This window comes from Rhinoderma darwinii, chromosome 11 (assembly GCF_050947455.1).
Source record: "Rhinoderma darwinii isolate aRhiDar2 chromosome 11, aRhiDar2.hap1, whole genome shotgun sequence".
In the NCBI taxonomy this organism is placed as follows: Eukaryota; Metazoa; Chordata; class Amphibia; order Anura; family Rhinodermatidae; genus Rhinoderma; species Rhinoderma darwinii.
Window position 1 is genome coordinate 56,434,023 of NC_134697.1, and position 15,324 is coordinate 56,449,346.

General features: G+C 39.2%; 2 protein-coding genes across 7 annotated transcripts in view; one reads left to right on the plus strand and one right to left on the minus strand.

Moving 5' to 3' along the window:
* The window catches only part of LRRC20 (leucine rich repeat containing 20), a 495,648-nt gene that overhangs the window by 207,808 nt on the left and 272,516 nt on the right, over window positions 1-15,324 (minus strand). The window lies entirely within an intron of this gene.
* LOC142663888 (ropporin-1-like) overlaps window positions 1-15,324 on the plus strand; it is a 48,462-nt gene that overhangs the window by 21,502 nt on the left and 11,636 nt on the right. Inside the window, exons 1-3 of one of the 5 annotated variants that reach the window (XM_075842723.1) lie at window positions 377-708; window positions 8,276-8,399; window positions 12,928-13,045. In XM_075842723.1, coding sequence (XP_075698838.1) covers window positions 693-708; window positions 8,276-8,399; window positions 12,928-13,045 — 258 coding nt within the window. In that variant the 5' untranslated portion in view covers window positions 377-692. Of the gene's footprint in view, window positions 1-376; window positions 709-7,878; window positions 7,964-7,996; window positions 8,081-8,275; window positions 8,400-12,927; window positions 13,046-15,324 lie in introns of those variants that run through there. The other 4 variants (XM_075842724.1, XM_075842725.1, XM_075842727.1 and 1 more) reach the window with 4 other exon arrangements.

Here is a 15,324-nt window from a genome sequence, read left to right on the forward strand (position 1 = left end):
TTTTGACATTAAAATATCATGTTAACTACTTGATGATCAGAAAGGTTTTTTTTCTTCTCTTGAGAAGTTAGAATTTTTGGGATTAGGTAATTCAGATAAGATCTTAAGGCCGGATTCACACAAGTGTGTTCGGTCCATGATATACGGACCGTATGTCGGCAGTATATCCCGGACCGAACACACTTCAAGGAGCCGTGCTCCTATCGTCATAGTTATCTATGACGCTAGGAGTCCCTGCCCCGCTGCGGAAAACTGTCCCGTACTATAATCATGTTTTCAGTAAGGGACAATTTTCCCACAGCGAGGCAGGGACTCCTAACGTCATAGATAACTATGACGATAGGAGCACGACACCCTGAAGTGTGTTTGGTCCGGGAAATACTGCCGACATACGGTCCGTATATCACGGACCGAACATGCTCGTGTAAATCCAGCCTAAAGGGTTTCTTGAATCCCTAAAAGTGATGGCATATCAGTAGTGCCCCTCTAGGAACCCCATCAATACTCAGAATGAAAGGGGCGCATCGCTGGTTTGGCACTGCGGCTCCTTCACTGTTTCTTTTATAGCCAATTTCTTTGGGAGGAATCATCGAAACTGTAGCCGTTTACATGGTAATACAGCCCACAGAAAGCAAAAAACAGAGATTCTGAAAGATCTGGTTAAGATAATGATAAGGAAAAACTACTAAGTTATGGTGGAATTACTGGGTGAGTATTCAGACACATAAAAAATACACAAAAGTAACTATATAAGTTCGGAAAACTCCTTTAAAATCATAATAGCCCCTTAAAATTAAAATATGAAACTTACGTTGGGCTTATTTTTTTTTTAAAATTGTTTCTTTTTCCTGCAAGAATTGTCTTTTGGTTTTCTATATATAATTATCATCTAAAAATTAACATGTTTTAAGAGTATCTGTCACCAAAATGCTTATTTTCTATGTATTGAGACCAATTATATTAGAATATAAAAAAATATGAGGGCTTTTTTTCTTTATAACATTACATTCTGATTCTTCTGCATGTCAACTGTATATCTTAATTAAAATAACCGCTTTGGAATATTTACTATGAGACCCGCCGTTCAGTCCACTTAAAATACACATTTCAGCAGATTCTTCTGCTGAGAAAACTGCTCACAAGGACACAAAAAATGAATAGCCCTCATTAGATTGAAACGTCCGCTATGAATATATTGCGAAAAAACTTTCACTGTATTCTAAAAACAGGGAATGGTGATCTTTAGTTTCCACATAAATATTCAAATAGTCTGAGATACCAGATACTTCCATTGCATATTTCTGTTTTGTTTTTTTTATAAACCAGGGGGTAGTTACATTTCTAGCCCCAAACCAAATCCAATAGCAAAGAAATACCCGTTATGCTGCCTGAGCCACTGCAAAGAGGTATTAACTTTTCTGGATGCTTTCAGTAACAACTAATGGAGAATAGGGTGGAAAGCCAGAAGCACAGGACACAATCCGAAAACAGGATTGTAGTTATAGAAAGAAACAGATTGAGGCACGGAGAGTTAGTTGACAGTCATGAAAAACAGGAACATGTCAAGGCAGGGGCAAATGAGCAGAAAGGTCAAGAAACAAGCCGAGTGAGTAACAGAACAGCATACATGGTCCGGGATCGTATACCATTGTAAAGAAGCCAGAAACACAGTCAACCTTATTTCTCTGGCCCAAGAGTGTATAGGGAACAACGCAGAATATCATGGTCCACACATCAGAAATTTATGTGCTCTGCCCTTGTTAAATCAAAAGTTATGTGCAGCAAGTAGAAGGAAAAATCAACAGCAGGATACTCAGGGCAAAAAATGTGGCCGCCAAAAAACCCCCCCAGAAAAAAACATCCTTGAGAAAAAGGTCATAGGTGCACTTATATGTTGTTATTTTACATTCACAATGGTATCCACTCAACCGTGCTTGTTTTATTGGGATTACATGAATATTGTACACTGGAAAATTATTTTCTAAAATATAATGTCAAGGTCTTCTTTAGGCTGACCCATAGAATAGAAATATCCAGACAGTAACATTCAGAAAATGGTAAATGAGGAGCAATTTTTGTTACTGCCGATTAATAAGACTAGACTTAAAAAGAATAAAAAAAAATAAATACCCAAACATAGCGTAAAGGGAAAATGTTTTTAAAATATGCTTTGAGATATCTGAGAAAGATATTTGTGGGCGTTGTGGTGTGAAAATTGTGTACATTTCCAGTCAAGTAAACCTACGATTATGTCCGAAGGATTTTGGGTGCTCCTTATTGTTGGCAACCATACATTTTAATGAAAAAACATAAAAGGTAGTAGCTCCTCTCTGTTACTTGCATTGCTGAACAGTAATAAGAACTTACTGACCTCTCTAGGCTAACCGCCTATCATGACCAAGATGAATAGTAACGTTTAGGGAGTACTGGTAACATTTAGGAAATACTTATCACCAAATTATAATTTTTTCTTTTCCTGGGGAAAAATAGTGATTTATTTTACTATAATAAACCTAAAATACTAATGAACTAAAATGAACAGAAGTAGCCATAGAAGGCGGGAGAGATGTTGGCACTTTTCTATTTATTTTCCACAGCCCTTTTTTAGTAGATAACAATGGGAAGTACATCCAAATTGGTTGTCACTTTTGAATGTGCTTTTCAGAAACTGATGATCAACTGGCCTTTTGTCAGCATGTCCTATGTTGTTTTTAACAGAACATTAAAGGCGATGAACACCTTTGAAAACAGTTTATTTTTTTTTGATAATACAAATGTCTATTAGTGTGTTTGCAACTTTCTAAATTACTTTTTATTAAAAATTATTTTTACTTTATGAGATACAGCTGCTTTGTATCCTGTATACAGAGCAGCTGTATATAGCGCTGAAACCTGTATTTGTCAGGCCAGCGGGTTGACATGTTCAGTGTCAGCGGATCCTGCGTGTCTCTGACAGGCAGGATTGAGCTGTTACCGATCACATCTAAGTTCATTAATAGGTATGATCGATAACAGGTGGATTCTGTATGTCAGAGACGCGCAGGACCTGCTGACACCGAACCCATCAGATCCAATGGACTCACGGATTCAGGTCTCAGTGCTGCTCTGTATACAGAATACAAAACAGCTATGTCTAAAAAGTAAAAATTACTTTTAATAAAAAACAATTAAAAAGTTGAACCAAACACAGTTATGGACATTTTTTCTTAAAGAAAAAAAACACACACATTGTCAAAGGTGTACATAGCCTTCAAAAGGAATTCTCTGGTGATAGATTCCCTTTTAATGAAATTAGGATTTTTAAGTTGAAAGGGTAACTAAACGTTCAACAAACTTGTATTCGAGTACGGGCTCAATAAAAAGTCTATGAGCCCGTACTCCGAGATATCGGCTTTCCGGAAAAAGCTGCACAGAAACTAAGCGGCTGAGCGCTCACCCGAGCGCTTCTGCTGATTCGTTTTAGCGATTGGTGGGGGTCTCAGTGCTCGGACCCCCACCAATCAAAACTTTTGACACGTCACTATGACATGTCAGAAGTTTGTTTAACATTTAGTTACCCTTTAACTTTTTTTTAATATTGTTTTTCTTTCAATGTCACTCTCTATATCATTTGAACACTGTCTTAGTGGCCCTCATTATGGTTTAATACGTCCTGTTTTGTAGAGATCACTTTCAGCTTGTGAAGTAAACTGGGGAGAGCGCTGGCTTCAATATGATCAGAAGGCAAGAACGCAATGAAAGAGAATCCCTCTACTATAAAGTTGGAGTAAGATATCACAGGAGGACACCATTGGCAATAAGCTATAGAGAAAGCTCAGCTCCTCCTCCTGCCTTAATAAAAAATATAAAATCTACAATGAAAAATTAAAAACAGATTAGAAATACAAATGTCAGTATATAGTTTTTACGGTGATACATTCCCTTTCAAGCAGTGGAACGTTTCCATACAATTCGCATTGACTACAGTAAAAGTAAAAGGGTTGTTTGCTTTTAATGTCAGAGAATAAATTACGGTATAAGCGTCTGATCAAATGAACTATCATTTTATGTTGACAGTAGAACAGGAGAATCTGTCGCAATCTTTAGAATTACACCTGCTGACAGGTCTTTATAGGAGGCTTTAAGTTAACCTAGTCTCATGCTGGGCAGCCAGGAAATTCTGTCACTCTGCGAAAAATGACAAGCCTGAATGAATAAGACTGATGCAAAGTGGGACGTCGGGAACCACAACTATCAGACGAGAATGTCTAAGTATTATTAGTTGAGGATCACGCTGTCAAGGATTTATTTTCTGTTTTTCTTTTTAACCTTATGCACTTTAATAAAACGGAATGCCACACCATTTCAAATAAACTATATATCCCCTATAGCACCACTCTGGGGGATGAAACACGTAAAAAATGATCAGACATATATTTAGAATGTAAAAGTTGAAAGATTGCCCAATGGTAAACAAATACTACTGAACTAAGTTTGTGTCGCAAAGTCATAATGGCCGTTGGACTAGAATAGGCCTGGGGAGAATGGCTATAATTCTTCCTAGTATTTGAGCAAAATGATGAGTTACCGTACATTTGTTGTGTGTTACTATGTTATTCATCGAAATCATGATATATTAATGGACAATTCTTAACTGCTTAACTTTTGTTACAAACATTAATATGGACAAATCTACACAATATCCCATAGAACAACTCTGACTGGCAAAAGCAGAGCACTGGAAAATGTATTTATAGGTCCACTGTAGAGACGTCCTCTTACAAGTCAGCCAGAGACGTTAATTTAGGATATCTCCTGGCACAAGTTATTTCATTTTTCTTCATAAGGAATGCACCAATGGAGCTTTTATGCATTAGTGTTCTGCATTAACTCATGAGCATTAATTCAACGTTTCCAATTCAAATAATCATAGATATACCAAATATATATATACGTTCAACAAAGGGGAAAAAAAACCTTCCACCCTTACCAAATGGCTTTCCAGAAAAGAAAGAAAATAAATAAATCAGAAAAGACCTTCAATTAAGATAGCTAATTGAGTAGAACTTCGTCATCGCTTTTTTTTTTATTACAATAGACTAGTTTTAAATGTTTGAGTCATTTTCCTGTACCATGCCCATGGATGCATTTGCCATGAGGGGAATTGAGCCTTCTGCCACAGACTAGTAGGAAGGGGGAGCGACGCCAGTGTTTGCATAATTTGAGGTAATGAACCAGCCCAGGATGTGCTGCTTCTCAGGAGCGCTGAGAGTAGCATGTCATGGGGTGGTTCTCTTGTGATGGTAGAGGAGGAGAGGCCGACTGGGTGGAGGTGCAGACAGCACTACAGCATGAGCTCAGGCTGGAAATTTCTGGGCTTGTTCTTTAGATATGTTTATGTGCCACCCACAACTCCTCACTAAGCAACTACCTCCTTCCCTGTTGTAGTAGAGGCAGACTTGGCCAGCAAAAAAAGTATTTGCAGCACAGGCGCAAAGTACACTAACTGAAGTAACGCTATTCAAAAGCACTGATCACAGCATATCCTGGGCTGTAGCTGCGCAGCGAGATCGTTCCATTGTTGCTGGGTAGCGTGTTTCTCCTGGCTCCAGTCCTCAGTCGTAGAGACTCGGTAGTATAGTGTGTATGGGAGCGCAACTTCATTGTTGACCTCAGGGAGCAGAACGGCTAGGTGCACCCCTGACCATGCCCATAGATGTGGGCCTTAGTCTGACATTCAGTTTTGATACTTCACTATTTTTGCCACCATTATGCAACGTAGCAGATGAAAAATAAGCAGCAGAATACAGTAGAAGCAAAGTGGATGAGATTTAAACAAATCTCATCTAAACCCTGTGGAAAATTCTAAATGCAAAAATTGACCTGCAGTGCAGAATCTTAAATCCGCAGTAGGTCAATTCATGTCATGGATTGGTCTTGGATTTTTCCAATTGTGTTCAATGGGGAAGTCAAACTACGCAGCAAGACCTAATTGTTTCAGATTTTGCTGTGGAGTATCTGCGGATCTGCAGCAAAATCTCAAATTCCAAACAGTAAAGTAAATTTAAAATAAAAAACAAAAGCTATGCTCACCTCCCCTGGCGCTAGTATGGCAAAGCTTCCCTGGTTCTCCGCCGGTCTCTGTACATCTGGACTTGAGCAATGACATGTTATCAAATGTGGCTGACTGCAGTGGTCAGAAAACTCTAGAAACAACATGATAGTATCCCCACTATAATATAGAGGTGGGGCCATTCTGGGTCTTGTTAGCGGTTTCTCTGTTTTTGTAACAGAGTTCTGTAGTAAAATATATTACAAAGTTTCTAATCTTTTCTTATATTATTGATTTATGGAATAAAAAAAATTAATGAACGATAAACTCAACTAAGCCCAATAGAGCATAGATTTCAGCATTAAGGCCAATAAGCTGCTCTCAAATATAAACAATTCCCCAAACAATACTTCCTCAGTAAAGACCACCCACAGTATAGGGGATAAATTTATGATTACTGCGTGTCTGACTGCTTGGACCCACGGCAATTTGGGGAATGTGGATCCCGTGTCCCCCGTTTGAATGAAGCTGGCAGTCACGCGTGTGCACTACCGCTCCATTCATTCTCTATGGGACTGACAGAAATAGTCAAATACAGACTTGTGTATGATAAGAGCAAAAAAAAAAACAAAAAAACAAGGAACCAATTTCAGACTGGACCCACTTTAAGGACGGATTCTTAGGACCCACTCTCCATCTATACAGAGCATGTCCACTTCATCCACTGCATCATACACCTTGTTATCATTGCAGACACAGGACATATCATCAAAAGGGTCAGATCGTTTTTTAGTAAAACAAACCATAATAAAAGGAACCATATTTTTACCTCCAAAAAGAGGGTTGTTTTCTTTTGAACTTTTTGGACACATTAGTGAGTCAGTGTCTGAATGCTTTGTTACTCAAGTGGGCCAGTATGACCCTGGGAAAAACAATTACCCAATAAAACTAATCTAAGTAGATAATTTTCTTAGGCTTCGTTCACATCTGCATCAGGGTTTCCGTTCATGGGTTCAGTCAGACCTTTCCATCAAGGGAATCCAAGAACGGAAACCATAGCTTTCCGTTGGCATTACCATTGATTTCAATGGTAACACTTCCTTTGCTAATGATTTCCGTTTGTCTCTGTTCTGTAAGGTTTCCGTTTTTTTTTGCAGATTTAATAGCATAGTCGACTAGGTGTGACGGAACCAATGAACGGAACCCAGACGCAGATGTGAACAAAGCCTTACCTGCAGAGAAAAAAAATATCAGCTGGAATCCGATTGAATGCTACAAGAAACCCCTCCCCCTTTTTTCTGTGCCAATTTTAATATATTAAATTTATATATATTAAATATATTAGAGCCAAGAGGAAAGAGAAAACAACAACAAAAAGAATAAAAATAGGTTTTTCAGAGAAAAACAAACTAATACCTGGCTAAACAGTGACATAAAACAGATGAAATAACTAAAGGTGTATTCAAAGGTAGAGGTGCACTTAAAAACCGCATCAAAATGCGGTTGCTGTTAAAAACATAAACGCATAAATAAATGCCCCAAATCGTCGTATAAAAGCATGCGTTTTTTTAATGTGGTTTTTAACTGCATCTCAACCGCTACGTGTGAATATACCTTAACAATAGTAAAAAGGAACAGAATGTACTAAAAAAAAAATAATAAACAAAAAAAATAATCGACTAATATGTAAACATTACATGGCACATGGAGCAGGTTATGTAGAATAGGTTAAAAACTGTACAGTCTTTACGCTTGCAAATGGTGCTAGCAACATTTATATGATCATGTTTTGCTTGGAATTCCTTAAATATTACAACTGCAATTATGACATTTGCTTGTCGCTAGGATACCAAGAACATTGTGCTGACCCAGGGTGATGTTGATCTACTGGTGCCAAGTGGTCACCCTAACCTCATTAAGATCTACTTGAAGGTTAGCTAGTGGTATAAAACTTAAACTATAGACTCAATATATGCAGGGCTTAGGTTACATCATACAGGTTCAAGGATTTTTCTACCAGATTTGCACACAAAGATGGGTGACAACAACGTACCTGAACTTTTATTAACCCCTTTGATGGAGACACTGGCCAACCCCTCACTTACTGTACCTAATATGACTAAGATTATATTGTCTATGTACCTGAATTATTTGTAGTTTACCAATGTTTTACATCTTGCTAGACTTTATAAAGTCTTATTGGACATATGGATCAATGGAATATGTCATGTCATGTCCTTACAGAACCAACAATGCCAATAGCAGAAGACCAGATGACAATTCCGTCAGAATTACCAGAAATGTTAAAGCAGTTCACAAGAGATGCCATTATCACACAGCCACCCGACCTGCTGGAGTGGTCTTACACGTATGTTATTATCTCGGTACATTTACTATAAGAGTACAGCAAGCATGGTGCCGGGGATAAGGAACTTTCACAGTAATATAAGCAGACAAAGCAAGATAAAACATTATTATTCATTGTAATGTATGGCGTCTTCAAAGAACTCCTGAAAATCTTCCAGCATAGTATTTTACAGAACCAATAACGCTTAAATATATACTGCTATAAAATAGCTGCGTCTATTGTCAACTGCATTGGATAGGATTTCCATTTTATACATAGCTAACTATTATACAATGACACGGCTATGTGAGTAATATGTAGCAGGATCATAATCCTGGGGGAACCCCGCACACATCATACATGAGAACTGCTCCTTCAGAGGGCCCATTGCAATGAGATGAGCCGGCTCTGTGATGCATATGCGTCATACCTGGATCAGACAACCCTTTTAGGGCATTTTGAGGTACTACAGCAGGGTTCCCCAGTCGGGATACTACTTTAAGCCAGATAGGACAGCCTACGCAAAGAGCAGCTCTTGATCTGGGGGAGCTGGCGCTTCTATTCTGTGGGATGCAGCATAGTGTTTCTTTCACAACCCCCCCCCCCCCTCAAAAAAAAATCCCCCTTCAAATAAACATTAAGGCTATGTTCACACAGGGAGGATATACGCTGCGTTAAAGCACGCAGCGTATCCTCTCTGTGTGCCGCAGGGAACTCCAGCCGAAAAATCGCACCAAATTGTAGTGAAGGCCAGAATGTCCATTGTGAAAAACCGCATAGAAAAAAAAAAAGGATACTTTGATTGGCTGCAGCGGTCACTTGGGATCGAACATCATCCCAAGGGGGCCGGACTGCAAGAAGAAGGAGAGAATTCTGGGTAAGTACAAGACTTTTGTTTTTTCTGAGTTGCGTTTTTTGCGGCGGAATCGCTATTTGTTGCCGTTTTACCTCTCCATTGAATTAAATGAGGAAATCCTGCAACAAATAAGCAGCGTTTACGCAAATACAATTGACATGCTGCGGAATAAAACTCTGCACCACAAGTCAATTTCTGAAAGTTTTTTGTGCTCAGCATTTACTCAGCATGTGGATGAGATTCGTTCAACTCTCATCCACTCTGTGGCTACGGTATTATGCTGCAGATTTTCCGCAACAAAATACATTGCGGAAAATCTGCAGTATTTACGCTACGTGTGAACTGACCCTACTTTACTTTAATCCTCTACAACCTTTATAAGTCCCTGTTGGATACTGAAAATCCTTCTTATATATTTACTGGCATGCTTTTTAAACAATTTTTGGCTATTTGTTGTGAATTGTACAAATATTTCGTTTAATTCACTATTATTCAAGAACAATATGTGTAAGGAAATGCAGGGATAAAATATCAGCATACCAATATCATACCATAGACGGGATTTTTTTTTTTCCTGTGTAAAATAATTCATATTCTGGGATTTATCTTTTCGGATATTTCCTTTTCCAATGAGGAATATATCAGAACTTTTGTTTGATTGGGACCAAATATTCCCATGTATGGCCGAGTAAAGAAAATATACTAGGGAAAATAAATTAAAGTGTTCAAGCGGAGGACAGTTCCCGTCATGGGACTGGGGAGAACATCCTGGAAACAGCCTATAATACTACTATAGACAAGCAAAAGTCTGGGCAATAGCAACCACTCAGCTCACATTTTTTGGCATACCTATGACGGAACTGTTATATAAAAATATAGCAACTTTGCAATGCCAAAGGCAAGTCTACAGTCATTGCAGAATGTTTTCACGGTGTAAATTAAAGATTAAAACATAAATGTTTATGGCCAGTGACTGAACAAAGAGAAATAGTATAACCTGGATCCTTGTCCAGTAAGCATTTCTTGTGAGCGCTTGTGTGCACTGTCACCTATTTGTAATTTGAAATAGATCACACCTTGGCCCTGTTCACACCAAGTTTTTTTGGTGCTGTTTTTGTTGCAGAAACCGCGCCAATATTCTACTAAAAACGCCTCATTTATTTCAATGGGTGGCGGAGGTTTTTTTCTTCTCTCAAGTTGAAAAAACCGCTTGCGGGAAAAAGACGTGTCATGCACTTTCTTCAGGCGGGTCCGTCTGTGGCCTTCCATTGACATCAATAGGTGGCAGAGAAAGCGGTTTTCACGGCAAAGAGAGTGCAAGCAGATCCAAATCTGCCTCAAAACTCCTGAAGTTGTGAACTGCCGCTACAACTGCGTTGGCGAGTCACAGAACGAGTAGGTAAGGAATAAAGGGGAAGCAGCGCTTGTACAAGCACTGTGGCCCCTTCAAAGCAGCTGCCCCTTCAAAACAGCTGATCAGCGGGGGTGCCAGGAATCAGACTCCGACCAATTAGATATTGATGGCCTATCCTGAGGATAAGCCATCAATTTTTAGGGACTGGACAACCCCTTTAATTCTCAGTTATATCCACTTCTCAGTTGAAAGCAAGGAGGTTTGCTGCCTCTGAATGTAATCAAAAATGTTCTCATCCACTGACAGCAAACTAATATCTTGAAAATGGTGCAAAATTGAAATGCAAAGTATATTAGAAATCAAGCACCTAAACCCTGACAATCTGCCCACATTCTGCCAGCAATGCATGTGATTGGGGTATTTTATACCCCATTCTCGCACTCAGGAAAATATCTGCACAGAATAATAAATGTGCTGCAGATTTTAGCATCTGCAGCATGTTCATCATTGCTGAGGTTTCCACACTCAAAAAGAGGCTGATTAGCTCCATTGAATTACAGTACCAGCTGCGGATCCTCAGAAAAATCCACGCTGGATTTGCATATGGCAAATATGTGAAGTGTGAACACAGCCTTTTATGTAGTGATTAAGAATTATTAACCAAAAACATTAAACAATATTCTATAATGTGTACATGAAGAATCATTAATTGGTTTATGACCGTGAACATCCTACACAAAATAACTACAGTCACAGGGGCAGCCGAAATCCAAATGTTATACATACCTATACCTCTCTAAAGATGAATTACCTGTGCACAATTTGGATTGTATTGAGCTGATGGATTTATGTTCTAGCTTTCTAGATTTCAATTATATCACATAGGAATGAGAATGACTCATCTCTCTGTCAGTGAACATTAAACCTGCGAATCAAGTGAAATATCTCACATAAGAGTAGTAGACTGCAGGTGCCGCCACGTCAAAACACAGGGATGTACTAGTCCTACTCAATGAATCAGAATATCATCAAAAAGTTATTTCAGTAATTAAATTCAAAAAGTGAAACTCATATATTATATAGATTCATTACACACAGAGAGACTGATCTATTTCCAGCATTTTTTTTTTCTTTTACTGTTGATGATTATAGTAACAGTTAATGAAAACACAAAATTTTGTGTCTCAGAAAATTTGATTATTATATAAGCCCAATTTCAAAAATGATTTTTAATACTGAAATGTTGTCCTACTGAAAAGTATGTACAGTATCTGCCCTCAATACTTGGTCGGGCTCCTTTTGCATGAATTATTGCATCAATGCGGCGTGGCATGGAGATGATCAGCCTGTGGCACTGCTGAGGTGTTATCAATGCGGTGTGGCATGGAGGCGATCAGCCTGTGGCACTGCTGATGTGTTATCAATGCGGCGTGGCATGGAGACGATCAGCCTGTGGCACTGCTGAGGTGTTATCAATGCGGTGTGGCATGGAGGCGATCAGCCTGTGGCACTGCTGAGGTGTTATCAATGCGGCGTGGCATGGAGGCGATCAGCCTGTGGCACTGCTGAGGTGTTATCAATGCGGCGTGGCATGGAGACGATCAGCCTGTGGCACTGCTGAGGTGTTATCAATGCGGCGTGGCATGGAGACAATCAGCCTGTGGCACTGCTGAGGTGTTATGGAAGTCCAGGTTGATTTGATAGCGGCCTTCAGCTCGTCTGCATTGTTGGGTCTGGTGTCTCTCATCTTCCTCTTGACAATACCCCATACTGTAGATTCTCTATGGGGTTTAGGTCAGGCGAGTTTGCTGGCCAATCAAGCGCAGTGATACTGTGGTTAGTAAACCAGGTATTGGTACTTTTGGCAGTGTGGGCAGGTGCCAAGTCCTGCCGGAAAATGAAATCAGCCTCTCCATAAAGCTTGTCAGCAGAGGGAAGCATGAAGCGCTCGAAAATTTCCTGGTAGACGCTGCGCTGACTCTGGAGTTGATATAACACACGCTATGTACATAGCCTTTAAGTAGTTTAGGAGAGTTTAGAACTTATACTTGCAGAACGGCCAGGTATGAGTCCATGTACATTCACGCTCTTTCCGCCCACCAGAATCAGCGGCTGGAGATTGGAGGGAGGAGTGCCAAATATGAATATACTTGGACTCATCCTTGCGTCTAAATTCCCCTGATTACCATTACCTACTAAGTGACAGCTGGCTGAAATCATCGTGTCTGTCAGTTCTTTCTCGGACAGGGCAGCATAAATATCTGACCTATGCGCCTTAAACTCCGCTCAATGTTTAGGTACCCTATCATTTGGATTATAATTATTACTACTTATTGCAGGTATTTCAATGCTTTGAAGACAGGGACAAAATTACCAACAGAAGAATGTCAAAAAAGACTAAGCATGTCTAAATGGGCAGTGCTATCTCTAGAAATTCTGAAGGAATTGCACAAAAAAGTAAGTATGCTGTTGTTAATTTACTGTATGTAACACTGCATGTAGCGATTACAGAGATTTTAGCAAGAAATGAGAAGTGTTTCGATAAAGAAACCATCTGTCTTTTCAAGCTGTTCAAAGGTGACCAGTAAACCGTAGTATTGATGGTACTTTCTCAGCTCCATCTGTGATTAACATCTGCTATATAGCAAAATGTAAACTAACATTTATAATATATCTTCAATACCTTATTTGCCGTTTCCACTAATTCTTTAGTTTATTTTTATTTTGTGCAGCAAAAAAAAAACGGTGTATAGTTTTCTGATTAAACAAGGTGCAAGGGGTTACTTGCAATACATGGGGTTACTTACTATTAATGTGAGGCAAATGGAGTTACTAAATTAAGAACCTCATATGTCTCACATTATAATAGAAACAAACCCCTTGTACCTCCCCCATTAGTAACCCCAAATGTGCTTAACCCCTTCCCACCACTAACATGTAGATTCACGTCCCAGCCGCATATGCCCCGTGCAGCCAGGGCGTGAATCAACAGTCCCATGTTTGTGATGGCATAGCGCAGAGGAGAGCGCTCTGACACCGGCACTTTCAGCGTGCCCGTCACCCCAGCCATCTACTCACTGATAGCCAAACCAATTGGTTCGGCTTCTGAGCATGTGATCACCATGATTAACGATTCGTAGGTATTCTCTGAAGAGATTGTAAAACAAACTTGTCACGCTTGTCCTCTCCTCTCAGCCTCCTTCACTCTGCCACAATGAACATTGCAAACAAATTGTATATTTTATAAACATACACATTTACAAAGTATATAGAAAGTATATATGTTGTATTCCCTGTGCCCCTTAGTGTTAGAATAGGCAAGCAGGAAAAGTAGGTTAATTAGCTTGATAATAAATTATTGGTTAGTTCAAATTTTCTACAAATTTAAAGGCAAAAAAACATGGCCAAAATAAAAAAACATTCCCTTTTTTGATTACTTGTTTGTTTGTAATATAAAATATGTGTTGAATATGTAGTAAAAATATTTTTGAAAGTGTGATTTGTTCTGAAAAATAAAATAGAAAAAAATGGTTAAGTTAACCAAAATAGTTCAAAAGTTATGACTGTAAAAAAAAAATGTATGCCAAAACTTTCAATTTATGCCTGGTCATTGAGGCATCGATGACCTTTGGTCCTGAAAGGGTAAATGCACATGGGGATAATGTGAGGCAAATTGGGATTATGTGAGGCACATACAGTTACTAAAGTGAGGCACATTAGGGTTAGGGTTACTAAATGAATTACCTCAAATGAATAATCTCATATTAGTAATCCCAAGTAGTGTTACGAATGTGAGGCATATGGGATTGCTAATGTAAGACACATGGAGGTACTACGTAAACCCATGTGCCTCACATTTGTAATCTCATTTTATAAAAAAAAAAATTACCTTTAAAATAGCCACATCTAGTGCATTGCACGTAGAGACAAAGATGGGCACAGACAATTCTGGAACGCGCTGCGGACACTGTGCTAGGCGGTTCTTTTATTCGGCCGTGCCTGTGCCCACCCTATGTCTCCAACTTCTCATCATCCTCCTAACCTGAACTGTAATTCTATTGGTGGCAGTGGTCAGTCACTCACAAAAACACACTTAGATGCTGCTGCCCCAACAAAACCAGTGCTCCTCTCATTAGGGAAGGGGCACTTTAAAACCAAGTTAAAGAGGTTGTACAAAATTAGATAAACATGGCAGATTTCTTCCACACCTTTACATAGGTTGTGTCTGGTATTGTGGTTCAGTTACATTGAACTGAATGGAGCTGAGCTGCAATACCACACACAACCTGAGGACAGGTGTGGCACTTTTTTTTTTAAAAAAAAAAACAGCCATGTTTTTCAGATCCTGGGCAGCCCGTTTAACTTAGTTGAGAGTGCAGAAAGTTACTACTTTACAGCCCCTGAAGAGTGTCATGTTTCTATACAATGGAGCAGATTTAATTATTCAAATCAATTTGATGCAGAATTCTGGCGCACCTTCCGCACGTCACATTTATCAACTGTTTAAGACAATTTGTGCCGCACTCTGAACAGGGTGCGGTTTCTAGGAGAAATTTGGTGTTAACTGAGGTGGTATAAGGAAGAGAAAAGTGTCTAACATGTCTAGCAAGATGTGCCAAATATTGTACACCGTGTGTCATAAGTTTACACTGTCAAAATATTAGATAGCATTAGTAAATCTACCCCACTGTGTTTGCTGTGGTGGAGGACGTTGTCTCGGTCAGCTGCTCTCACCC